The sequence below is a fragment of the Rhyacophila brunnea genome, unplaced genomic scaffold, assembly GCF_057557595.1.
Source record: "Rhyacophila brunnea isolate RB1 unplaced genomic scaffold, BYU_Rbru_1.0 scaffold_10, whole genome shotgun sequence".
In the NCBI taxonomy this organism is placed as follows: Eukaryota; Metazoa; Arthropoda; class Insecta; order Trichoptera; family Rhyacophilidae; genus Rhyacophila; species Rhyacophila brunnea.
In genome coordinates, this window is record NW_028232752.1 from 32,413,108 (window position 1) to 32,439,549 (window position 26,442).

The 26,442-nt window shown below is 32.0% G+C and overlaps 1 protein-coding gene across 1 annotated transcript in view; it reads left to right on the top strand.

Moving 5' to 3' along the window:
• The window catches only part of Csgalnact (Chondroitin sulfate N-acetylgalactosaminyltransferase), a 294,143-nt gene that overhangs the window by 257,830 nt on the left and 9,871 nt on the right, over positions 1 to 26,442 (top strand). Inside the window, exon 8 of the mRNA XM_085948893.1 lies at positions 25,028 to 25,175. Within this exon, the coding sequence (XP_085805019.1) occupies positions 25,028 to 25,175 (148 nt within the window). The remainder of the gene's footprint in view (positions 1 to 25,027; positions 25,176 to 26,442) is intronic.

Below are 26,442 nucleotides of genomic sequence, written 5' to 3' on the forward strand. Positions count from 1 at the left end.
AACTCTTTGTGAGGGAATTTCTGCAGAAATCTTTTTTCTTTGTGATGAGCCACACTAATAATATATCTGCAAGTTTTGTATTGACTGGCCTCTTATTAATACGTAACTCAAATATTATTTCATGCTCTATTGAGTTAGTAAGTTCTCCATAAATGCCACCAAAAGGAAGAGAAATAACAAACTTTGTCAATGGGATATTATTATTTTTTCATCAATAATCCTAACATAGAAATGAGCATTTATTTTTTATCTTATCTATCTATGCTTTTAGCAAACCTTTCAATAGTATTTTTTTTCTTAATGGCAAAAACGTTTGTTTGATATCACTAATACATAAATATCATAATTCATTACAACCAGAGCGTTAGAGTGGAGCTCGGAGCAGGAGCACGGAGCAGTGGAGATGGAGGTTTACCCGGAGTAGGAGCGGAACTAGAGCAACGAAAATTTGTAGTACTCCACTGGTCCGGAATTTTTTTTAATTATTAAATTTTCGTCTTAAAATCCAATGAGAATATTATATTTGACACTTTGCAACACCGGAATTATTTAAAATATGGCAACACTGCCGGAAGATTTAAATAATGAAAGACGATAACTACTTATTTTTTAAATTTCTTTGCATTTAATTTGTATACATATATTACCCTTTTTACCCAGAGCGGAGCAGACCCTGGACCGTAGCTGGAGCAAGTATTAGGCCCCGGAGCGGAGCAACTTAAAAAAGGTTCCATTCCTACCCTCTGATTACAACAAACCAAAATATTTTTTTCGAATGTTTATTGAAATCTGACCACACGTCGGACGCATAACTATTATATATGTTTCAGGTTGCTTAACCGGCTCTATGAGGTCGTAATTGACAGGCCGCATATACAAATTTTGCGAGTTATCTCGTCCGATTTTAATCTGAAATTATTAGCCACTGTCGATTGATTTGCAATTTACAAAATTAAAGACATATTGGCATCTGTTTGAATAATTATGAAACACTAAGCATCAAATTATCGGTATAACTGCGATTTTAGTAAGAGCTTCGCTCCACATTCAACGTATGTCGTTAACAATCTACGGCCTGTCATAGTAATCTTGTGAAGCATAGAAAAGGTTGACCTGTCAAGCATATTTGTTATATTCAGATGGATCCAGGTTCGAGTCTTGTTCGCTTCTAATTTTATTTTTAAATATGTTCTGAGATACTTATTTTGAATTATGTATATTAAATAACATATAGCTCATAACCCTCCTATATTATTAATTTTATTTTAAAAAAATATTCAATTAAAGCGTTTATACGTTTTTGCATTAAAAACAATTTGAAACATGGGTAGAATATAATATGCCAAATCTTAATACCCGTAGTTCTCCGTGGGTCTATTCTATCGACTATTGACGATAGATTATCATATTCATGTATTGAGGTACTATAATTGTTACATAAGTTAGCCGTCTATACTGTAAAAACCGTCTATATTGCTCTAAAAGTTAACACAACCAAGAGAAGGGCTGTTTAAATATTATATAAATTTTTGACAGTTTAGACGGTTAACTTATTATAACAATTAACCGCTTCAATACATAAATATAATAAACTACCATCGATAGCCGCCGATACTCACATTGTGTATGAAATAGACCCATAGATACAGTTAAGAAATAATTGAGAAATCTAAAGCATATCTAGTAAAATGCTTCAATTTTACTCAACTTTGATAGTCAGCATCAGCTATGAGAGTATTGTTTTTTATTATTCCACAACCGAAGACAATTATTTATGTATTTCTTTCATAGAAATACTTCATAAAAATAAAATAAAATCGTAATGCCAAACTATTTTTAAGCGCTCGTAGTGAGTTAATCGTCAAATCCCACGGCGGATTCGAATTCATTTGTTATTTTTTAGTCTGTTGAGCTCTAATAATTAGAGAATGAATCAAAAATACTGTAAAAAGACGATAATTATGATTGCTTAAGCATACTGTCTACACATTAAGTTTAACACACCAAAAATCAATATTCATTCATCACATCTTTTCACTTTTATACATTCATACATATAAAACAAATGTAGGTTTAGTTAGGTTAGGTTTTTCTGGTAACTCGACTATGCAGAAACATGCATCTTCACAGTGATTGAGTGGATCTTTTGTTTTCTCTTGTCTCTTTAAAATTAAGTTGCTCCAAAATTTACGACTAATTTTATCTGAACAACCACTGTTTCGATTGTATTTTTCATGTAAATGTCATGTAAATTCAAACAAAGCACACAAGCAACGTCAGTTTCAGATTACTGCTCCTGAAACATTTCCAGTCATAAAAAAACTAATCATTTAGATCAATACGTAAGGTCTCATATTATTCCCAAATAAAACCCATATGCCCACTTTAAGTTATGTAAATTCAGTCAAAGCACAGCATGGCGACGTCAGTCCTGGGTTACTGCTCTTGCGACATCCCTAGTCATAAAAATATTGATCCTTCATATCTAAACGCAAAGTTTCGTGATATACCTGATTAATACCGGGTGTGGTGCGGGACGGCTATTAATTGTTTGGTAGGACCATTATCTTCAATGTGTATCTCAGATAAACCGGATATTATAAAATTTATGAAGATCTGGATCTATCGCGACTCCGCTGCATCTAATATATAAGATGATGATTAATACATTAGCGCTCAGCGTCGAAAAAGCCAAAGGGACGTGACTGGGCGGATTATGAAAGGACGATCAGACTCTCGGTATGTCCAACTGAGTAGTGTAAGTGCTTATTTACACAGGTTTAGTACTCGCACTAATTACTACACGTGTAAACAGACATAATACTATTAAGCATTAGTATAAATGCGAGTGCGAGTGAATAAAAACCCATTCTATTTTCTAATCGTTTGTAAGTATAACCGCCCAACTCTTACCCAACTCTTACCCAACTTGTATTTAGCGAAAATAAGAATAAGAGTAGGAATATACAACATTTTTATTTTATATTTACTATTGTGCTACCAATACGTTTTTACTTGTTAACTCGTGTAAACTATACTCAGCATTTGAAGTAGCGTAGCGGCTAGTAGTACGAATCATTAGTATTAAGCCCGTGTAAACAAACCATATTATTATATTAGAGATGGTGGATACCAATATTATGCACCGGCTAGACAGCAGCAACTTGCCTGCGCGGTGTAAAAATATGGAACACTTTTACAGCGCTTTTCGGTTTTTGCGTACAGTTTTCCCGTCCATACACACGGGTTTCCCGATACAAACCAGTTTGCGCAGGTAAGCTTGTCGTAAAGCATGAGCGTCTAACCGGCGCTCTAAGAACATAACAGGGTGTAGTACCTTAATAATAATCTTTATAAAAGTACACCTACTTATTATATTGTATTAAAATATACTTAAGTAAATTAGAAGCTGACATCAGATATTGGATTTTATTATGAATACGTGCAAATTTTATTTTATTTTACCTATTCAACAAATTTAATTTCAATATACACAGGAAAAACTTTTCAGGCAACAATTTCGTAAATGTCGTTAAATGTGAAGGTGCGACGATAACATTATTTGTTCAAATACTTTATATTAAAATCGTTGATTTATTCATCAAAACCTCCTATTAAAAGCTTCATATAGCTTCCCGAATATTTCAACCTCGTTGTCATTAAATCCAAAAACATATTAGCTCCTTGGAATATATTCAAATTTATTTCCACATAAATTCACATAACTCGGGTCTCGCAGGGTTGAGCAACTTTCAACCCTTCTAATTCTACATTATTATTTTCATAAAGCCTCTATTCTCCACGTATCGATGCTAAAATTAATATTATTAACTAATAATTTATTGCTCTAAATCTGTTTTTAATACATTTATTATACTATTTCCTACTGATATTAAAACTCTAATATTGGATGCATTTATTTTTTAAAACAGCAAACATGTATCTATTTTTTTCAATGGCATTAGACACTGATCGTGACCACCCCACGAAAAGGTTTCACAACAGTTTTTTTTATGAGAAAGATAGCTCAACATATTAAAAATTAGATATAAATATATACTTAAATAGTTTTTAAAAAAACGTATAGAAGCTCGCCCCTTGATACACCATTGGTAGTCGAGTGGCGAAATTGGTTCTTTTTAAAATTCGCGAATATCTTAATAATAAGCTTAATTGATTCAACAAATAGCTTCGAAGCGGTTCTCCTTATGCATGAGATTTATAATTTGTTAGTTTTCCATAACATTGACATTCTTGCATTAAGCCATTTGACTCATTCTGCTAATGTATTCACATTAGTATTGAACTTCTATATAAGAGCTTATGTCCTAGTATAATACGACAATGGTTATACAGTTAAATAATATGGTAAAATTTGCTTTGAAATCACACAGAATAATACATTGTTTTCATTCATAAAATATTAATACTTATCGCAATATCTATAATATTATTTTATCTTTGCTTTGATAATAATATTTTATTAAAACCCTTTTCCAAAAACGTCTCAGAGCCCAACGGTAAAAAATCTTGCAAAACGTGTCACAATATTTTTTATCATTTCAATTTATCTTTTTGAAGCAGGTTTGAAAATTTATTCTCAGTTCGTCTTTCGTACCGCCCCTAGACCTTCCTCGCTCACATAATTCGTTTAAAGGGCTGAACAAGCAAACCTTTAAGCAAGCCTTCTCTTCTTTGATGCAATACCTTTACATTCTCCTACAAACATTCGAGTATTCTTTCGAATCTTTCGGGGAAAATCATGCAGAGATGGAACATTATCTATGAATACGATCATTTAAACGTAAGTTAAACTAAGTTAAAGTTCCTTTCCTCTAAACTGCGGCTCACTTTTCGATTTCTAACGTCTAGTGCATAATTGATGCGGAATATTATTTTCAATACAAATTATTAAAAGTATTAAAAGCTGTCAACACTCCCAATCTTTTACCCATCGCTAATCAAAGGAAAGTTTGAATCTGGCCAAGTGCATTTTCAAACCGCAACTAAACATTTTTTCCCGCAGCTTTTGTGAAAAGCTAATTATTTCTTCATTTAGTATCTATTGATTAGTCAGTAAAAACTTGCATTATATTTCTTTTTATTACGTAAATGTGACTTTATTGATCTGAAAAGAGCTGTTCTTAATTTAATGTATGCAATTATCATAGTACATCTTAGAATCAACCTATACTCACCAAAATTTGTCACATTATTCTACAACTGGTTAGTTGCTTATAGTAACTTGAAGTAATGTTCAGACTAACAGCAGTATACTGCGGTGAAATTTGTCTGCGCCAGTAAAGCGATACTTTTGCCAACCGCAAAGTACTCCCTTTTTGTGATAACTTTTTTGACTTTCAGATCGGAATTCGCTTGTATACATCAATTAGTAAACATTTTTATATTAAGTATGTCTGCATCTAATGCTTATCAAATGACGTCCTGTATTGGTATACAGGTAAAGTACTACTTATATGCGCCACATTCGAAGGGGCGGCAAATTAAGGGAAGAATACGAATGACACGAATATATTCGCCTGCGGTATTTACAAGGTGTGTGATATCTAAATTATAGTGTCCTAACTGATTTACCATATGCAATTTTGTTTTTGATAGAAAATTGTTAGGTTTTAAAAAAAGTTTTGAGGAAGAAAACAAAAATAAAACTGCCTAACTTTGATTTTGATTAGATTTTTTTTTTAGAAACAACATTCATGCTGAAATATTTTTTTTGTGAAGAGATCTTGAGAAATCGTGCTACAATTTTAAAGATTTCCATTAAGTATATATTTTTTTCAAGTAATGATAATTTATATAATGTAGTTTTACCAGTTTATAATTAATCCCTTTTGCATTATTTTAATCAATCAAATTATCCGAGAAAATGAATTTAATAAAAAGAAATGTGACTGTATTTGTAGAGAGTATTTTGAGTTCGTTGACAAAACATTAATTATAAGCGCTTCATTACTAATTATTATTGTAAAAGACTACATTTAACTTTGTTACAATTAGGTAGGGCACACATAGCTTACTTGGTAGAGCACATATGTTTGCGAGCGTACGCGTACGTTTGAATCCCGCTGGGTATCGTATTTTTTTCAAAAAGATTTTTTGTAGTGGTTATATATTAATTTCTCTGGGGTGTTTCAAATTATCTATGTTCAACAAGATTAATTATTTTAGTTCAATATTTTTATGGTTTCATCTTACGACCAATATGATAATATCGTCAGATAAAAAATAGATTATATTTTATAAAATATGGATAAATTGTTTACTAAAAAATCAATACTATCATAATAATTAGTGTTTATTATTTCTTTTAACTAACATATTATAATATCCACTTGTAAATAAATTGCCAATTGGGAGGCCGATAACTATGTTCAACCAAATTGCTTCGGGTGTTGATATATTCCACTTGCGTGAGGGTGAGGTTAGGTGGACGCTATTTTATAAATTCTTAAAATATGGTCTCCTATGCAAACTCGGTGTACTTCTTTGAATTTCTATAGATGTACAATTGTTTTTGAACTGCTTTTGTATATTTATATTATGTTCTCTTTTTATATTGTCATTTTTATCCCGTTTATTACTTTTCTTTTTCTTTCTTCTTTATAATAATGTTTCATGCCATGTAGTGAACGTCTTAAACTCATAAATTGTAATATCCACAATATGTTAAAAAAAATGAATAAATTGAAATTGAATTTCATAATATCGTTTCTACGATTATGTATGGAACTTTTTTCAGGGTCGACACCGTATTTATCACCCTTTATAGAAATCATAACAATATGACAAATCTTCATGCCATACCTTTTTTTGCTTAACCCTTGCCATGCCGTGCCGAAATCTGTCCGCTCCATCAGCCCCATCACCCCCGGCCGCTTCCATATTACGCCGGCGATGAAATCACACACGGCCTCATAAAAAACACTCACTTAGTATTGTCTCACGTAGAGGCGAACATATCTGTGGGCCTCGAGTGGTCGGCGAATCAATATTTATTCCGCAAGCCTCACTGCAGGGCGGCGGGTGCGCGCGTCCGGCGGCAGGGCCGGCCTCATCTGTATGCTGACTGGCCGCCGGCGGGCGCGCACGCCAAACGTGTGCCGCGGAGGCCCGGTGCTTTTGACTTCTTCCTTTTGCCCCGGTCCACTTGTTAGGGGTGTGTAAGTGCGGCGGGATGAGAGATGTAACAATTCCAGATCGGCAGTTTTTGGATTTTATTTTTATTTTATATTATATTATAAACTACACATTCTGCCATTTTTATTTATCTTATGACACACAGCTTCCTAAGCCAAAACCTAAACAAAAAGCGAGTGTGTTACATAAAATAAAACGAGTACTATGTATTATATATATATACTTAGTAAATTAATAGATTTCGAAAAATTGACCGCTGCACATAACAATAAAATTGATCAGAGTTTTTATAGACGATTATATTTTTAATCTCGCATGTTTTGTCATTCATTATTAAAAAAAAATGTATTCAAGAAAAAAACAAACACTTCACCGAGCCTAAACAAACACCCTAAACCGAGGTGACAAATAGCTGACCTTTTGGTTAGGTATGTTTAAAATTAAATTAAATTGTGTACCGCCTCTTAACAAATAACAGGCAAAAAATGATGTCCATTTTCACGTTGATTTTCACATTTTACTTTTCATCTTCAACTTTCAATTCATTTTCTATTAAATAGTTCTTCTATTGAGATATTCAATACCTCTGACTTTCAAGTATAGCAATAAATTAACCTTTTTTTCACCTTGATTTTTGTAATATTTTTTTAATATTATGTTTTACCTGACTAATATTTTATTATTATTGTTCTGTGTGCCTTATTTACTATTTTGTTTCTATATTTTTTTATATTGTAATCATTTATCTATGGCTTGGGCCGTTTATAAATAAATAAATATAATATACATACTATATAATATATACACAATACAAACAATACTAATAATATATATGTCATCATCATCATCAGCCAAGGTTAATTCACCACTGGATAAAGACCTTACCCAGCACCCTTCACTCTTTTACGTCCCCAGCTCTTCACTATCTAGTGTATTGTACATCCACTACACTTTATAAGTTCGTATATCCAGCTGGTTTTAAGGCATCTTTGTATTCATTTAGTGCCCCTTGGGTACCACTGTATTACGGAATTTGTCCAGTCTATTGTCATTTCGCTTAATAACATCTATCACATCGCAAACTCTTGTCTGCTTCCTAATCCATTGATTTCTTTTGTGGTCTTACCACGATATACCCAATTTATACTTGTCTGTGCCACGTTAGATCGTATTTTTTTTTTGATTTCTCTTACATTAAAAATCCATGTTTTACATGTATATGTGAACTCTGATAGCAAACATTGGTTTAACACTACGTTTAGAAGATACTATTTAGGTGCCCTATTGCACTCAATACCAGTTTTCACAACATAGGTATACATACAAAACATACATACAAAAGCCTCAAACATTATATAGGTATACATTATACACAAATAAATTTTCCAATTATACATATTATAAAGACGAAAGTTATACCTACTAAAAATATTAAAATAAAAAACTTTGCCAAATACCCGTAATTATTAGCATTTTTTTGCTATCTCTTTTACCTGACTCACTTCGGTGTGAAGTTTGATGCGTTCGTTTCATTTTTTACGATCTATCCATATTTGAACTAGACTTGGTATCTGTGTGTAGATGATATCATTCCACAGTTCATTCTTGTAACGCATATTTTGCCCAATTCTCATTTTTTTCCATAATATACAAAATTCTATACACAACTGCCAATACTAATTTAACCAACACTGAAACACTGATATGATATTCAATTAAAAGGCCTGATCTACGATTAAAATATATTATGAACGATGTTTATACATCATTATTATATACCGTTATATAATATCATCGATTCACAATAATTGAAATGTGTCTTAATCTAGATTACATTTTTTGAGATCATAATCGTATCTTTCGATTGAATGAGCTTGACAGCATGGCAACTTTTAACTTTCTCATTTAGTCGTACATACCTATACAGTTTATTTTTATTTCATTTCATTTATTTTAATTTCATTCCACGATATTATTATCAGTATTATTTTAGTTTAAAAAAAAGGATAGTAAAGCCTCTGTTGCTTATGAGGTTTTATTTTCCAACTCCACATTGGGAAATTTATATTTTTAAAAGTGCTTTCGGACGTCACGTTTTTAGATTTTTAGCGGCTATATTTATTCTAACCACGGACGTGTTGATTTAACGTCGACTCCCAAAGGAGCGTGTTGATTTTTGATTTCCCTGTTATTTTACTCGCTAATGAAAGGCCGATATCTCTTATATGAGTTATTTATGTTTGCTAAATATCATACATAAACAGAGATAAAAAAACAGATATTTTAATTGACGATTTTTTTTATTATCAAAAAGGAAAATAATGACATATTGTTTAAAAAATTAAAGCTTTGTCTGCCAGAGTTATTCCATAAAAAATCTTTTTGAATAAATAGATAAGTACAGATAAACTTAAATAATAACTACTTGCGTTGGCAAGATGACATTTATTTTAAGTTTATTGCCAATTTAGTTGCTATCATCAAATCCGTATACTACTCGACGTATTTGTAATATGTAATAAAATTTCCATCAAGGTTAACCTATCCAATAATGCTAAAACACATTACCATGGCTTATGCAGTTTTCCAATTGTAACTAAAAAATCAAAAACAATATTAGATTCATAAATTTGGCTTAATATAATTTAATTTAAGAGTATTTAGTTTTTAGTATCTACGCAACAGACACTTCTCTACTTTAAATTAAAGTTTCTTTGTGTCCCTCAAAGTTTAAACTTAAGGCCATTGCTGTTGACACCATGACACCAAATGACACCAATCACCATTAAAAATGCTACGTTTGTTTTATGACTTGAAAGAGTTGCAATTGATAATAAAAATATTATATTAGATTAACCAGGCGTAATAAATTGGACTTCAATATTGATAAATGCAATATTTTATCGTTGATTAAACCCTCGTGAGTATTGTTTTTTTTACGACATTCAATACATGACAGGTGTTCTTTCGTTGATATTATCTGTAAACGATCTTGGCATTAACGTTTGACAATAAACAGACGTCTAGTTATCTGTAAAAGGAACTATAAATGATGTGCTTCGTCTGGAAGACTTCACGGGTCTTTTCAAATGTTACTATAATATAAATTCTTTATAATTCTTTAGTTTGCAGCCGACTTGGAAATGGGTCTATTTTTTGGGCCCCGTATCGTTTGATGTACGATTCCTTTACTTGAGACAGTATGAATACTATATAATTATGGCTTTATCCAACTGACATTCTCTTAGTTATGCTTATATATTGTAGTCCAAATGCTAGAAGATATCTATATTTGGCCGCTATTTTTCCAACTTATACTACGCAGTGTAAATGTGAACTTTGTTTCTTTTGCTCATATTGATTTGTATCTCCTTGATAACTATCGTAGAGGCGTTAGGTAGCATCATTTTTTTTTGTTCAATGTGCAGAACTTACTTGTTATTAGTAAAGCCAATTGTGAGGGCAATAACTCTGTTTAACCAAATGACTTAATTGATGTATTCCATATAGGTACTTAAGATGAAATTATGCGGACATTGTTTTATAAATTCTTAAAATAGGGTCTACTGATTCATTCGGCGTATTTCCATGTACTTACTTACTTTTACGACGCCGGATTTAGTCTAAATACTATTGTTTATGCTGTTTTCTTAATATTGATTATATTTCTATGTAAAGTTCACTACATATATGTAAATAAATAAATTCGAAATTAATTATTTTTTATTCAATGAATACTTCACAAGATTTAAGAATGTAATATTCTATGTATTGAACATAATATATAATTTTCTTAAATCTTGTGAATTATTCGTTGAATAAAATAAATAGTTTATTAAAAATTATTAGAAAGTTCAAGTAAATTACAACACAAAACATCTTGGAGGAATCCGTGACGTAGTTAGTAATCAAAGTAATACCTACTTTGATTTGAAGTACAAAAGCCGATAGCCAACGCAGCTCAATTTCGAAATTCGCTGCAAAAAGTATTATAAGAGCCATTAGTTAAAATTTGTCGCAATTAAATGCGGCGCCTTTAGCATTATCCTCAATGTGCACGGGCGCGAAACCCAAGAGACACAGGTGCGATTCCTGCGGGGTATCTTACTTTGTTAAAAAAAGATTTTTTATATTGGTTATAATACATTTTCTCAGAAGTGTTTTCGAAATTATGTACCTATGTTAAATAAATTTGATTTTAAATTAGAATAGTTTAGCAAGTACCTAACTAACGTGATGAGTTTTTATTCTTTTATGTGATTTAAAATTAATTTAATAATGGATACCTACGTGAAAATCTTATATTTCTGAAAGATTTGGGTCGCGCGTTAATCTAATGAAAAATGGTTTTTATTTTTGCGCGAAGCTTAGGCTATTCAGTTAGAGCAGGGGCGGGCAAACTTTTTGGATGGAGGGCCAAATTCAAGAATTCAAAATGAGCGGCGGGCCGCAAGTAAAATACCATTTTTAAATATACACTATTTATTATCACGAAAAATAAACATTACAAAAAAAATAATGAGAAGAATGAAACTGTTGTACATTTTTGAACATTTTTTTTGTAGTTGATACTCTCAAAACTGCTAGTAGGTAAATGGGCATCGGAGATATTTGATCGTAAAGAAGTTTTATTGAGGTTCATGATCGAAAATGTTTGTTCACATATATAGGTTGATCCAAAAATAACGAACATTTTTCTTGCATACCTACTCTTTAAGTTGGTCGAATTTGTCTGAATTAAGGGCATTGTAAAATTTGGAGATTTCTTCACGACGATGCAATTCTCTTAAATCAGTGTCACACTGCAGATTAATAATCTCAAGTTGTAGCTCTGTCGGTACACTATCAATATTTATTGAAATCGATGTTCAACGTAGAAAATCGTGGTTACATAGTGTGAGACGAGACACAAGGAATACGTACTGAGATAATACATTTACGAAACAACAAATTCTTCAAATTATGATCTATTATCAATATTTTTTTAAAAATTATAAAAAAGTTATTCGTAATCACAAGTACAATTATCGATGGCGGGCCGCGAAAAAATACCCGGCGGGCCGCAGTTTGCCCTCCCCTGAGTTAGAGGCTTACTTTTGCTCCCGGCGCAACACTGTCCGAATTCAAATAACGCAAAAGTTAAGCGCGAGTCTTACAGGAGGATTGCGAAAAAATACAAGCTGGGTTCAGAATTGTTTCACTATTGCAATCAAAAGCAATAAACACGTAGGTACACTCATTTTCTCTAAAGCATAACAAATTGTTGACCATTTTCATCATGATAACATATCCTCTCGTATAACAAAGAATCTCACACTGCGTTGTTTACATGCATTACCTATAATCTTATTTTCCCATTATATCTGACGGTAAACCAAAATATTATGCAACAACTTATTTTATTAAAAGGTTGTATTAAAAAAAATAAGAGACTTCTCAGAGTTTTTCATCCGGTTACACGAGTGTTTTTCTAATGTCCTTATTTTATACCTATAAATAAAAATGCAATAACAAAATTAAACAATCTAACGACCCTCACTCGTTAGAATGTCTGTAAGGTATTATGTAAGCTGGGCGGAATTAAGTGATCATTTTTTGGCAGTTCTACTTTACGTATATTACTAAAAACTTGTGGATTAAAAAATGTGTCAAAATCAATAAATTGTAATAATGAGGCGGCTCTCTTGGTGCAGTGCGTAAGACGCTGGCTTTCCATCCGGGAGCTCTGGGTGCGATTCATGGTGAAGACACAATATATTTATGTGATTCTCTCAAAGCCTGGGTGTTTGTGATTGTTTAAATTACTAACAACCACCGTGTACAAAAAAACAAGGACATGGTTATTAATACTTAATATAAATTTAAAAAAATAGTAATAATTATTATTTTTTAAATTAAAAGCCGACAACCAAAATTTATAAAAAAATCACTTCAATAAACAGGTTGAAAACACTAGTAATTACGGATTAAACCAAGGACCAATATAGTTAGGCAGTGGCACAGCACTGTAAACTGTTACGGTAGTGTTAGTTATTGCGAATACTTCGAATACAGTATTGTAGGTATTTGAAACAATAAATACTATTTGTAGATAATTATGTTTGTTCCATATTGAAATATGCAATCTAAAATCTTCATTTAGTGCAAACAGGTCAATAACTAGTACTACCATCGTAATTGGCAATTCAGTTCATGGCCTGAGTATAAACGACCTTGGGATTAAGCACAATATTAAAAACATATTATAATTTTACCAGACACAAGATTCAAACTAGCAATTACTCCTTTAGATAAACGCACTCTGCCACTACTCCACCGTAAATATAATATGCAAACAATAAAGTGATGATATTTTTATAAACTACCCTCTCCTTCATTTGATTTAATATAGTCAAACGCATATTGTCAATGTGATTATTAAAAAGATAATAAATATAAATCTTTTTTAAAATACGTGGTTACATAATTTATTACAGAGGAAAAAACTATTCTCTAACCATTTTTTGTAGTTTATTTTTTGATGTTCTTTTTTAATCACACTGTGCTGCCTCTATATCCCCACATGGGAATAATCCACTTACTTTCTCTTCGGGCGGGCTTGCATCTGCCACTCTTGCGGGATAGGTAGAAACCCTCTTTATCCTTGTCTATGTTATTCTGGTGTCACCAATGTAACTTTAAAAAATACCACCACATATTGTTATGTAGTAAATTAACTGGCAGAGTACCAGCCTCCTGGTAGATTCAGCTTCGAATCTTATCCCTGGCAATAATGACATGATAAGTGTTATTTTATGTGATAAACTATGTTCACTAGTGTCTAGATCATGTTAGATGTTGTATTAATAGACTTATTTTAATAGGAATGATTGTTATAATATATTATACAGATCACTTTACTTCGGTATATAGCATATTATATCGCTGCATGTTGAGTAAAAAATATTCTCAGTGTTGTCAATTAGTATGTGGGAAGATTAATAATTGAATACACTTTTAAATGCGTAAGAATATTGAACATACATCATTTTGAAAACACTTCTGAGAAAATATATTATAACCAATAGAATAAAATCTTTTTGAAAAAACTAAAACACCCCGCAAGGAATCGAACCTGTATCTTCCGGGTATCGACACATGCACATATACCACTATGCTAAAGGCGTCACTTAATCGCGACAAATTTTAACTAATGGCTTTTTTTAATACTCTCTGAAGCGGTTCTATTCCTCTAACTATTCATTCTAAAATCTTATGAATTATTCGTTGAATAAAAAAAATAGTTATTTAATATTTATATTATTTAATATTAGTGATAGGTATTATTAATTAGGTTCTAGAAAATATTTAATAATTAGCCAACTAGTAATTAGTATTAATAACCATTGGATCTTAATTTAAGATAAATACATTTAGGTTCTATTTTAATACATACATGTATCATCGTATAAATCCTCCGTAGAATTATCATCGCATTACAATCTTGATATTCAGTATGCGAATATAAGAAAACACTTAATGTCGCTGAGACTAGCTGAGTCAGTTCAACCCTTCTCTATTCTCTCTAAACTATTTCTTTAAGGACCACGATTCGTGGTTGTTACATCAGTCCGTGCTGCTCCACAGATCGTCGCTATAGGATTGGTTTCCCGAATATCCGTTTTTGTCAAAATCGACCTTTTAATGCAGAATATTTTTTTGTATCTAAACGGACTAGAACCATCCTTTTCTTTAAATTACTTTGTAATGGTAATGAATACATCATTCATATACTGTAAAAATAACTATTTAAATATATCCATGTATTTAAATATATAATTATGAAATTTGTTTTTCGTCTCCTGAACATTTGGTCTATTCGGGAAACCAATCCTACAGCGACGAGATAGCAAAGTGACCACGTAAAATCTTTTCTTTCATACACGTTTTAAGCATCGTAGAATGCGACCCTGCATATACAAGGATGTACATGCAAAACGGATGGAAATGTGGAATCTAAAATGATTGTCCTACGATAATCAAAATCATCAAGATCAAACATAAAAAATATTTAATTATTTATTTAGAAAAGAGTATTATGGAATTATAGCGATTGGCCAATGCGCCATAATACATAATAAATACAAAATATAAAAATTACTTAATGACAAATTACAACCAATATAACAAGAAAGTATATGCTTATGTAGATATTAAAGTAAAATGATAAATACAATTATAAATTTTACCTATTTAACACGCCCACATACATGATATAGTTAATAAAAAATAAATCAACCTTTGTCGTGCTATCAAATAAGTTAATCGCACGATACATAGCATCATTAAACATCACATCTGTCTATGAAGACCGTATAGTTACGAGTGATATTGGTGGGAACATGAAAATTAATATTTGCCAATATATACCTATTGTAAATGAACCCACAAAGAAGTAAAAAGAAACGCTTGAAAAGAGCAATCACTTTTCGGGTGGATAGGGATTGCATTGATAGCATACCCAAAAGAAAACGAGTCGGAAAATTATTAAATGGAAAATTGGAAAAGATTAAATGCATTTTATAACTATAAAAGCGTCGGTCTTTTGCATTCCGTATATATGTATCTTCACCGTAAAAGCTAATGGAGAAGACTTCGAATCATAATAAATGTCATTTAGTGTGACTAACTATAAATGATTTTGCTGAAATCGTATTATTCTCAATCAGTTATTTCAATTCTTGTTGTGTACGTCTTGAATTAAGATTTTTTATGTCCACAATGTTTTGTATTCTTTAATAAATAAATTAATTAATTCAAAGCAGTGTTATTTTTTGTCGAAAATGACAATCAATTTTCTTCGAAGACATGGTCAAGTGACAAGCAGGAGTGAATTAAGTTAATACAATATCGAACATGGCTTAATGAACATTTAATTATTTTTTTACACAATTTACGCATTTTTTCCTATATAAACTTCAGTCAGTCTGTTTATATACCTACACACAAATATAATGTGTAATAACCAATCGTATCGTAGGTATTATTTCACATCACTCCAACTTTACTTGCTTGCTCTCACAGAGGATGGTTGCCAACCCTGATATCCTGAATTATATGAACTTTAATGCACCCGTCAATTACCTACGTCATCGCAGATACGACCTCTTCTGAATCAAAGCTGTTTTCTCTTGTCATACAGGCGCCATTAGCGACAAGTGTAAGACTAGTCAATGCGCTCCCAAGAGACATATACAATAATATCAGTGATGTACCATGTTTTTAGTTTTTGAAATTTTAATGTTTAATGTTATTTAAGTTTTTTTTTTCTTCTCTCTGTTGGTAAAGTTTACTTTTTTATTAAGTATTTAAGTTGCTTGTTTATAGCCAGCTCTTTTTCGATTTAGCTTTGTCATATATTATTATATTATAGAATACACGTTGCACTTTGGAAGCTTATGACTTCGTCGATTATTTCAAATTCAGTACCTCCTCTATATTATTAGAATTATAAAAATTTACAGCGCAATTCAGATTTATGTAATGCAACTTTATGGGAGCGATTTGAAGTTGTAGTACTTTAAAACATAAAAGTAAGCACCGCAACACACGGTGAGATGAATGCTTTTAAACTTTTAACTGCGTAAACTTTAAAAATTACGGAATTTTATTTCAAGTAAATGGCAGCCATCTATTACAAAATTATAAAATAAACTTTTCTGCTGCCAGTTGCGAAAATAGGTTTTTTACAGTTGATAAACTAATATTTATAACACGTTCCCAATTTATAACACCTGCTAATTCACTACTAACAAAAAACATATTATTATTATTTTCATCTTGATAATACCAAATTGGAATTTATTTTTTTCACAATCAGTGAGCTATACAATCTCTATAAAATATATATAAAAATCTCGTGTCACGATGTTTGTGGTCGAACTCCTCCGAAATGGCTTGACCGATTTTTATGAATTTTTTATGTATATTTGTTAGGTATGAGAATAGGTCAACAAGTATATTTCATACCGCTAGGTGATTAACCCTACACTGCATACTGATGCCATTTGGCATCATGATATTTTAATGCAAATATTAATAACCCCCTCTATGATTTCGTTTTTGAAATGTTTTAGTATTTTTCATTAGTAAATGTTCTAATTATATAGTAGTACAGTTAATTAACAGATGTCTCCAACTTAATACAATTCTTAAAATAATGTCTGATAGAAGCGAAAGTGATTGAACCTGAAATTCGCCTGTTTCAAATATACCTTTTAGCCAAAAAAAGTCCATTCAAGAACATAAAAAAAATATTTCGTGATGCATTCAGGTATGTACTTTATGATTTTATTATAATTTTTATGCTGAATATCAAATACATAGAAATAATTGGAAAAATGTTTGTGATGCCATTTGGCATCATCATGCATTGACGTACTTTTTTATTTGTGTACTCTATAATATACTTCAGTGATGAATTGGTTCTCAAATACTAATTTCTTTTCTAGATTGCATTCCAGAAAACGAGCATTAACTAACAGAGAGATTGATAATATTTTGGAAAGATGGGACTCTTCAGAAAGCATTGATGGCCTTGATTATTCCGATAGTGACAGTGATATTGAGCCAAATTGTCGACCTTTAGAATCAGACGAGAGTGATCATGAAGAAAACGTAGATCACATTTCTTTGGGTACTGGAAATAGGTTAGACAATACAAAACACCTTCCTAGAGAAGATCCAGCATACGATAGGCTATTTAAAGTCAGACCGTTAATCACACACTTAAATGAAAGATTCACTCAAATTCCGTATGAAAAGTACTTATGTGTGGATGAACAAATGTGTTCGACCAAAACTAGAAATTTTATGATACAATACATGCCTATGAAACCAAAGAAATACGGGTTCAAACGATTTGCTTTCAAATTCGAGATTTATAGTGGACAAGAAAACAGTCTACCCAGACCAGCAATTGAAGATGATTTAGGAGCGAGCTCAAATGTGGTGGTGAGACTCTGCAGAAATATGCCAAGACATCAAAATTTACAACTATATTTCGATAACTATTATACGTCAATCCAATTATTAACTTATCTGGAAAAGGAAGGAATACATAGCCTTGGCACTGTTAGAAAAAACCGGATTCCATGATGTAAGCTTCCAGATGAAAAGGTTATTAAAAAGGCAACTCGTGGCACTAGTTATGAATTTGTCGGTACCCATGATGGTGTTGAAATATCCAATACAGCTTGGAATGACAATAAAGTAGTGACAATGCTATCAACATTTGCCGGTGAGATTCCATTCACTTCTGTAGCTCGCTTTGATAAGATCCAGAAAATAAGACTTCCTGTGCAATGCCCCCACGTGATATCTGAATATAATAACCACGTAGGTGGCGTCGATCTTCTGGATAGCTTCTTGGGCAAACAAAAAATCAAAACGAGAAGCAAAAGATGACCGATGAGAACTTTTTACCATTTACTCGATCTGAAGTCGGTAAATGCTTGGCATTTATATGAGAGGATTTCGATCGAGAAGGGTAAACAAGAAAAAACACTTCTTAGTTTATATAAATTTCGCATCAAAGTTGCAAAATGTCTCTGCGCATCAACTTCTAACTCAACTTTTAAAAGAGGTCGGCCAAATGGAAATTCTTTGACTCCTGAACCAGTGCGAAAGTCAAAGTCATCCATAGGCCCCACCCGAAGATATACGACGAGATAACAAGTTCCACTGGCCGATGCACATATATAAGAAACTTCGATGTTAAGGATTAGGATGTAGTGGGTATTCCAGGACAATGTGTGAAAAGTGCAAAGTTGCACTATGTTTTACTAAAGATAAAAACTGTTTTAAAAATTATCATATTTTTTTAAAAAATATTTTTCAATTTACACCTTATTGCATGCAGATGCCATTTGGCATCATATTGTTTATTTGAATAAAAAAATACAAAAACTTATTATTTTTTTTTTTTAATATTTTTCCCTCGACTTTTACCATAATTCACAACACATATATTTTTTTCATCAAAAAAGAAAATGTCATGCATTGTAGGGTTAAGGTATCTCTATCCAGAAAAATTTTCTTTTATTTTTTTGACAATTTTTTTTTGTATTTTTTTATTATTTGGCATAAAAAAATACCTATAACCCCAAATTTTAACCCTCCTACCCCCACCCTTCCATTTTTTAATCGCGATTTTATTATTTTTGTATGAACAAATTTAACCGTCGTTCGTATTTCAAACAGAACGAAATTATTTATGTTGTTGAATGACAGATGGCGCTACGTCCGAGAAGAATTCAAGAGAAGCGTCGCGTCATTTTGACATTTCATTCAGCATATCACAACGCAATGCGTGCAAAATTTTGTACGATTTATTTTAATTTATCTATTTTTGTGTGCGTGTATTACAGTGCACAATGCCAGCAAGACGCAAGGGGGGCCATTCGGGCCGTCGAACGAATAAAGCAACAAACATGTGAAATAGTAGAGCAGAAAGAAAAGACGAACAAATCCAACAAGGTAACAAAAACGTGCGTGTGAGCATGTCGCAATTGCGTGCATCTAAATCACAAGAGGCACGAGCTGAACGAAATCAACAACGACAATTGGAACGCAGCCAAGCGCGCCGGTTCGTAGTTAACACACGCAGAGCAAATGACCGACAACGCCAACAAGTACATCGAGCATTTACAGCCGCTTCGTTCCTTTGTCTCGCATTCGAGTAACGAGCCAGATATTGAATATTCCGCTCATCCAAAAGTGCTGATTGGTGCTATGGACAAAGAATGTCCCCATTGCATGCGCTCAAATTCAAACATGAGTCAGCCGGAATGTGTTGCGCATCAGGAAAAGTGCAACTACCAGAAATTGAGATACCACCAGAACCATTGAACGGCTTGCTCATCGGCACGGTTCCAGATTCAAACCTGTTCCTGAAGTCCATTCGCACATTCAATTCATACTTCCAAATGACTTCGTTTGGAGCAACAGAAATAGTTCACAATACTGCGGCAAATGATCAACAATTCCATTCTACGTTCAAAATCAAAGGCCAAGTATACCACAAAGTAGGCTCATTGCTGCCAATGCCAAACAAACCACATAAATTATTACAAATCTACTTCATGGGCGGTGAGGACATCAATCATGTGGATGCACGTTGCGGCTACAATAACCTTAATTCGCCTGATGCCCGGCGCATCGTCGGCAAACTGGACGCCCTATTGAATGAGCACAATGAATTATTGAAATTATTCAAAGCACACATGCACGAATTGCAAAGTGACAATCATGCTATTGTCATCAATCCTAATAAAACACCAGCTGGAAACAATAATCTGGAGTTCATCGCTGACACACACCGTTCATACGACGCTCTCCAATATACGCTAATTTTCTGGAAGGGAGTTATTGCATAAACATTAAACAACGAGATCCTACCACAAGTAATTCATTCATTATGAACATCATTACTCATTTTGAATTGAGAAAATGAATGGTTGGTGTTTTTTTGTTTTTATCGGCGGTCATCGTCTACAGCGCTCCATTCCTCTTTCTGTCAGAACAGTGACGATAATTAATATAAACACGCAAAAGCAGTGAAAATACAATTATACATCTATAGTTAGTAGTTCAAAGAAGTACACCGAGTTTGGAAAAGAGACCCTATTTTAAGAATTTATAAAATAGCGTCTACCTAAACTCACCTCACGCAAGTGGAATATATCAACACCCGAAGCTATTTGGTTGAACATAGTTCGCCCTCCCAATTGGGATTACCAGTGGCAGGTTGGTTCTGCACCTTGAGAGAATAAACAACTGATGCTCTATATTTCTAAGATAGTTATCAGGGACACACAGGTCGACACTGCCAAGAATGGCAGAGTTCTCATTTATACCTCGTATAAGTCGAAAAAATACGTAGCTAAATAAAGATCTCTTCTAAATTGCAGACTGCAGTATCTAAGCATAGAGAAAGTCAGTTGGATAAATATGTATTGTACGTGTTACTAACTTCAGTTAGAGAGATTGTTATTACAATAATTATAACGATATTAGCAGATATGGATAAAAATTAATACATAGTGAACAACAATATTTAAAATGATACTATTTTAATATAAAATGCTTCTTAACTCCTTGTTTTTTTTAATATTTATTCACGTAAAGTACTAATTTCCTTTTTATAAACACATCGTAAAATTTAAATTTATAATGTCGCATATCTTTAGACTCCAAATGACGTGGCTGAGTTGATTCTTAAAGCCACTTCATCAGATAGATTGACGTCATAGAAGCTTTAAAAGGCTCTCCCGACTTATGAAAAGAAAACTTGAAACTGGCTTTCCGCATTTCAGTAGCAGCTTATATGAAAAGTTTTCAACGTTTTAATGACTCGACAAAAGTTTTTCTTCGCCTCGATGTTGTGATATTGGAAAAATTGGCTACCGTTCATTTTTTTCAATAATCAAGTCGAGTTTTTTTGATTTTTTTATTTTTAAATTTTTACATAACTTACATAAACGTCGTCGGTCGCTTTCAGTTTCAATTTATTTCTATAGAAAATCCTTTTTATGGTTTTCAATTATTTATGTTTTAAACTATTGGCAACATATTCATTATGTTTTTCAGGGTGGTAAACGTATCGACCTACCACACATAATCATCAGTTAGAATCAATTTATTACTGAATACGTCATGCTTTTTTTAATCCAAATTAAGTGTATTGCAACTGCCTACGTCATTCTAGAAATGAGGTTGTTAACTTAAACTCGATACCTGACATTTTAAGATAATCATAAAAAATCGTCAACCATATTTAGAACACACATAGAATATCATATTATTTATACAATTAGAACATCTGAACAGTGAAATAAAATATGATGAATATAAAGGTTAAATAACTATTTTTATTCAACGAATAATTCACAAGATTTAAGAATGTAACATTCTAAATAATCTTTTAATAATGTCTAAATTAGAACATTACATTCTTAAATCTTGTATTAAAAAATTGTTAATTAAAAATTATTAGCAAGTTCAAGTAAGCTACAACAAAATGATCCGTGACCTCGGTTAGTAATTAAAGTAATACCTACTTTGATTTAAAATACAAAAGCCGATCGCCAATAGTAGCTCAATTTGGAAAGCCCTTCGGTGAATATTAACAGCCATTACTTAAAATTTGTCGCAATTAAGTATGACTCCTTAAGCATAATAGTATATGTGCGTGGACGCGATACCCGAGAGATGCAGGTCCGATTCCTGCGGGATGTCTTACTTAAAAAAAAAATTTTACATTGGTTATAATATATTGTCTTAGAAGTGTTTTCAAAATTATGGTAGGTATGTTGAATATAAAGGTATTTCTAATTAATATATGAAAACAATAGCTTCAAATTATTCGTTATTCCAGCCCCTTTTTAGTATAGCTGTGGTAGAACAGTTTATATTCACCACTTTTTGATATGCATGTGATCATCACATCATGCGTCTAGGATGATTTGGCGCCGGGACAACTGGACGCCACGCAATTCGAAAATAAATAGACGTTAGGTACTTATAGCTACATTAAAAAAATATTTAATATTATTATTTATATTTAAATTATTATAATATTATGATTTAATAGTTGGTGAGAATTTAATTATGCACTCGTAAATAATGATTTAATCGTGCATATGTTTAAGTTCGAACGAAAAAAGAGTTTTTTATTTTTATGTAAAGCCTTGGGCATGGTAATAATTTTCAATCCGCAATAAAAAAAACATTATGGTAAGAGTAAAATGAATTAAAACTACTAAGTAGTAGATAGAAACTGATTAAAATTCCTCGTCTACGTCCTGTTTACGTGTCTACGACAGTGCGGCGTCCAGTTGTCCCATTCCCCACATCATCGCATTTATCGCAACATCCAGGGGTGGACCCTGGTCTTGAAGTCATCGTCCCCAGTTCGTTCCACTCTCTTCGCAATCTTCCTCTAATCCGAAATATCGATCACTCACGCGTCCTCGACACCAATTATAAGGATGACAATTTGTATCCACTCGTTAAACATGACCATCCGATTTTTGTCGGAAATTTTTGATACTTAGTATAGATTACCTATGTTAGGTTCGTCAAATTTCTCGTAGGTTTTGCGATTGTGACATATGCGCCACGCTATGTCTACAATTTTGGCTTCAAAGGTCAATATCAAGATATTTCTTTCAATTAATTGAATTTTACAAGAATTTTATTGAATAAGTAAGAGTATTCTAATTTAAAAAAAAAAATCAACGACTAAAATTATAAATAGCTAAGTAGCTCTCCGACTTGTTAATGGTGACCAATATTCTGATATAATCTGACTGGAATCAGTAGCATTTTGTGTATTTGAATCTGCATTGATTATCGAGATAGCACCTTAGTTTACGGATTGATTCTACAGTGATACTCATCTTTTGATTACATATCATAAAAAAGCGGTGACACATAACGCTTATGAAGTGAAATGGTCTGTTTTCTCGAATGAGTCATTTCTCAATGCCAGGCGCGCATATAGAAAAATAGTTTGGAGGGGGGTCCATTAAAAAAAATAGAAAGAGTTGGAGTTAACAAAATTTAGCATGTGTCACTGACTTCCACATTTACCCCGGCAACTACTTATAGCTTTTTGTCGCTTCAACCACGGAATTCCAATTTTTTATGTATATTCTCCATACCCAGACCCAGAGAAATTGCAAGCTGTTGCATTTACAAGTAGTTATCGAAAGCGCTTGAATTTACAGTCATAATGTTATTAAGATCAATAGTGTTCATTTATGATATCCGCGCTGCCTTGCCTTTTAGACAAACCTCACAAAAACTAGATGCCCCAGATAGTTTCACAAATTTATAAGTGGCACAAGTGCTCTAAAGGCCATAGGCCTTGCGTGTCTGCCCGGTCTCGATCCTCAATCATGAGATCCTGACGAAGACGAAGAAGAAGTAATATTCCATTCACCTAAATAATTTCTATTCCCTCCCCCCAATGGTTATATTCCCACGTAGCTGAATCGAGTATGTATATGATAGAATATATCAATAATTTTATATTACAAATTTAATATGAGACTTCTCTATAATTGAAAATATATATAATTCCCAGAATAACAGCTTTATTGTGGCGATGTGCTAAATTTATGGATACCGGCAGTTAGTGACTCGTTCAAATATGACACTATTGAAATCTAACAGGTTTATTTAAATTAAACAGTATACCATAACATTGAAATTGGTTTTATTTTGTAAAATTTTTAAATAAATAATTGCAGAAATATTTTTACACTACTAAAAATACATTTGTTTGTCATTTCAGTGTGAATTGTAAAATGTGAGCTGTAATTAACTTTGAAACTTGATAAATGAAACATGTTTTTGCATCTAGTGCTAAAAACTATCAGTCAACTGCAAGCCTGCAATGACACTTGAAATAACAGCGATTAAAAGTTTTCAATTTAAAATAAAGTGAAAAGCTTTGGCATATATATTATATTATATATATTGGAACGCCAAAATTTTTGAAAGCCAATATTTTCATAATATAAGTAAACACAATAGGTTTCATTTAAAATTAAAGTTTACCATCACGTTCTCTTTTTTTTTCTTTTTTTCCTATTATTATTTTGTACCAATATAAAAAAAGAAAATCATTATGCTGACATTTAGGATCTTATATTTTAAGTTATGTTCACATTTCATTCTCATTTCAAAATACAATTTGTTGGAAAATATTGTTCAATACGTACAATAATACCAAAGAAATCAGACATTATAATAAAACGTATATAATCCAATTACAAAGGAAAATATGTTATGTGTGTAATTTTTATTTTCTTTTATATTTTAGATCCGATTTCTTAAACGTGCGGGGGTTTGATGAGGACATAGTCGGGTGGGGAGGAGAGGACGTGATGCTGTACAGGAAATACGTGAGATCTAACATGAAAGTAGTCAGGGCAACGGATCCTGGGATTTTTCACATATGGCATCCAAAGGTAAGAATCACGTCTTATTTTTTTTATTCTATAATACATACGAACATATTTTGCTATTAAATGAATATAGGTATTGTATAACGGGAACAAACCTAATTGTTTTCATTTGAAGATTTTTGTTAGATGATACTGTTATCTGTATATTGCGAGTGCCGAAAGAAATACAAGTTAATAACGCCTTTAAATCCACAGTTTTGTTGTACGGACTTTGATGTGTTTGTCCTTGAAACATGACAACTGTCTAAAACTTCATTATATGATACTGGTAATACTTTCACGATAAAACCTACATATCTTTACAAATTGGTTATATTATTTTATGGACGGCAGGCAACTTAAGCTGACCTACCGCACAAGAAGTTCAACTAACCAAGTCGTATTTTTTGAGCAAATTCGACCTCCGGTTTAGTATAGGTACTAAACTTTTTATAAATTAATACAAGGTTAGTTTATTGCGTTTTATTATTTTTAGTGAAATATATCTTATAAAAAAAGTTAAATATTATACTATATAAAGAAAAATACCTAAGATGAAACTTAATTCAAATTCAAGTCCCGTAAATATGGCTGTCCTAGGACAATTTTTAGTTACTTACCGCAACCTATTCTCTTTCAATTGAAACCCTTCTCCATTGCTATTTCAACAGTTTCGTATTATTGGCGATTGTTGCTGATTCATTAAACTCATTGTTTTAATACGTTGGATTAAAATACATATCGACGGGCCCGAGAAAAACCGGTTTAAGTCTAAAATCAGAAATGTTCAGGAGAGCAAAAAAACTTAAATATTAACGCTATTAAATTCATCCTATAAAATGAGTAAGTTTTTCTTATCTCATTTAAATAAATCAGATAGACCATTTTATGATCTATATTCTTATCATAATTGAATGGTGATTAATTAATAAACAACTGAGATAATGTCAAAAAATCGTTTTTATTTGGAATACTATTACGGTGTTTTGACTTGATTCAACATGCTTTTACGCGGCCGAAATAGATTACAGACTCCGCATAACAGACTCATACTCTGAGATAGAAACCTTGTTTTACGTCACGTTTTTTCATACTCTATACGATTTTATTTAATACAACTATATACTCGTATATTACGCTCTTTAACGGAAGAACATCATTGCGCAATGTTTGACTCGAAATAGTACAGCGTGTCTATAAAGTTTTACAAGGAGTATGGGGATATATTGAAATAATTTTTTTTTAGAAAATGCAAATTATTTTTGATATTTACATAAATAATGAAAATATG